Source organism: Corylus avellana, chromosome ca2, assembly GCF_901000735.1.
Source record: "Corylus avellana chromosome ca2, CavTom2PMs-1.0".
NCBI lineage: Eukaryota > Viridiplantae > Streptophyta > Magnoliopsida > Fagales > Betulaceae > Corylus > Corylus avellana.
In genome coordinates, this window is record NC_081542.1 from 46,287,085 (window position 1) to 46,289,871 (window position 2,787).

Genomic DNA, 2,787 nt, shown 5'->3' on the forward strand with positions numbered 1-2,787 from the left:
TAAATAAATTATTAAATTTGTTATTTTTTTATCAGCTTAAATTTTAAAATAAATGATGATATAACATAGTATTAAAGCAAATGTTTTAAATTCAACCATTATTTGTGTGGCTAATATGTTAGGCAAATCTTCGGAAAAGCTCCTTCTTATCCCAAGCAGGCGGCCTCATATGACGTGGAAAAAGTGGTAATACCAGGAAATTGAATGGGAGGGAGGAGTGGATGAAATTCATTAATACTAACAGCAGCCTCGATCTTGCAACTTTCTTCCTCCATTTTGTTTTTCTATTCTCCCCCACCCCCCTTCCTTTCTGTTGCTAATTCGCTCTTGAATTTGTGACATGAAAAAAATTCGTGTTTTGCACGCAATGACAGTGATGTTGTATTCCCACTGCCATGAAGGAATTTTTATGGGTAATTAGTTACTTTTTGTCCTCATGAACTACAATGTTTTGACACTTTTTCTCATGAACTATCAACTATGACACTTGACCCCATCAAACTACTATCTTATGACAAAAAGCCCCTTTACATCAGTCAAAGGGGTTAAAATTGACATTCAACGGTCATGTATAAGTCACGTGCCATTTTAAATTTTTTTTCTCCCACTTTTGCCCTTACTTCAAACAAATAAAGTTAATACGTTTAGGAAGGTATAATCATCATTTTTTTGGTTTGAAATGAGAGTAAAAGTGGAAGAAAAAAAAATTAAAATGACACATGACTTGTACATAATCGTTTACCGTCAATTTTAACCTCTTTAACTTACTGAAGAAGACTTTTTATCATAAGATAATAATTTGATAAGGTTAAAAGTCATAATTGATAGTTCATAAAAAATAAAAATAAAAAGTGCCAAAATACTATACTTCATAAGACAAAAGGTAATTACCCCTTTTGGCTTCCTATTTGTACACAACCACTTACGTGTATATCAATTGCAGGGCAGTCTGATAAGATGTTTTGAATCAGTCAAGAAAAACAAGGAATGGCCCACACCTGACACCGCCCCCGGTAAAGCTAGTCAACGTAGAAATTAATTAATCAGAAAGTGTACAGAAGCATGCAGGTAGGATGAATAAATAATCAAGAGACTGGAGTACTACTTGGCAGCACTTTAGAGAATATATAGAGAGAGATCGATTAATATAAATGCGAGGAAATCGGCTACAAACCAAATTAAACCAATTTGAAAAAGGAAAAAAAAAAAAAAAAGGTGTTAGGGTAGAGAAATATTGCTACACTAAAAATAGTAAAAATAATTAAAAATATAATCTATCATTTTTTTTCTTAATTATTTTGCAAATTATAAGTTACTAATTAGTAAATGATTGTAGTATGAGTTGTACAGCATCACGCGTTTTTCAAAAAGAAAACTAGTGAGAGTCGTGCGACCTGGGTTGAAAAGTCGCGTCAATATATCTGAACCACTAAAATAATGACCAATTACTCCTTTTTCTCAATGAAAATCACTAGAATGATTTATTATTAATATGGGTTCCGAGATAAGAATCTTTCCAACATACACAAGATGTGTTGTTTAAGATTACTTTTCTTCTTCTTCTTCTCCTTCTTTCTCATACACCCTGTTACTCGCACCGATGCCCAGTGCTCTAATGACAATGGTAACTACACCAGTAACAGTACTTACAGGGCAAACCTCAACACCCTCCTGGCCTCCATGTCTTCCAACACCGAGATTGATTACGGGTTTTTCAATTTCTCAGCCGGAGAAACTCCCGACAAAGTAAACGTTATTGCACTTTGTAGAGGAGACATTTCGCCGGAAGAATGCCGTAGTTGTGTCAATTCGTCGAGTTATGAACTATTACAAAATTGTCCCAACCAGAAGGAGGCAATCACATGGCCCGAAAAATGTATGCTACGATACTCAAACAGATCTATACTTGGTGTTATGGAGGATTCCATTATACGTGCCTCGTACAACATCGGAGATGTCCCGGACGTCGAAGGGTTCAACGGAGTGCTAGGTCCCTTGTTAGATAGACTAATAAGCCGCGCCGCATCGGGAAATTCTACTCGCAAGTTTGCTGTGGAAAGCGCGACTGCTCCCAAGTTCCAAACGATACATGCACTTGTGGAGTGCACTCCTGATTTGGACCGGCTACAATGCAACAATTGCCTGGATACAGTTAAAGGATATATTCCACAATGTTGTAATGGAAAGCAGGGAGGGAAATTTGCGGCACACAGCTGTGATATAAGGTTTGAGATATACGGTTTCTATGACACTACATATGAGGCACCACCACCGTCAGTGCCACCGCCATCACCGGTGCCACCACCATCGACCCCACCGGTACTACCGCCTCCACCTACACAAGGTATGGTACAGAATATGGGTGTTTCATACCCTAGAAGTTTGAGTATCTCATTTGGTTTTTTTGTTTATTTTCATGTGATAAAGTTCTTTAAATTTCTCCCCAAGTTTATGATCAAATTCTTGGAATTTTTCAACTATTACTTAAGTATTAAAATAGTTTAAAACTTGTTTATTTTAGTGTTTACAATCTTAATTTAGTCGACGTTCCTTTTTTTTTTTTTGATAAAAAATATAAAATTAATATATCTCACGTAATTATATATTAAGATGATGAAATTAATCTGTATAATTGCATTCGAATTGTTTTGAATTCAACCATTTTTATCATAACCTCTTGCCTCGTAACCCAAAGAAATTTGCCTTCCACTTGCAAAGCTAGTGGAAGGTTGACCTCTTTTGGGTCTTCGATCAGTGTGGTTTTCGTAGCTAGCTTGAAGGAAAAAT

At 35.9% G+C, this 2,787-nt stretch overlaps 1 protein-coding gene across 1 annotated transcript; it reads left to right on the forward strand.

Moving 5' to 3' along the window:
- Positions 1–1,530: 1,530 nt before the first annotated feature.
- LOC132170006 (cysteine-rich repeat secretory protein 38-like) lies at positions 1,531–2,435 on the forward strand. The gene is made up of 2 exons (XM_059580933.1): positions 1,531–2,344; positions 2,428–2,435. Exons 1-2 carry the CDS (start codon positions 1,531–1,533, stop codon positions 2,433–2,435), a joined length of 822 nt encoding a protein of 273 aa, XP_059436916.1.
- Positions 2,436–2,787: the final 352 nt, after the last annotated feature.

Excerpts from the sequence above, each read along its gene's own strand:
- LOC132170006 (XM_059580933.1), top strand. The coding sequence starts at position 1,531 with ATGTGTTGTTTAAGATTACTTTTCTTCTTCTTCTTCTCCTTCTTTCTC.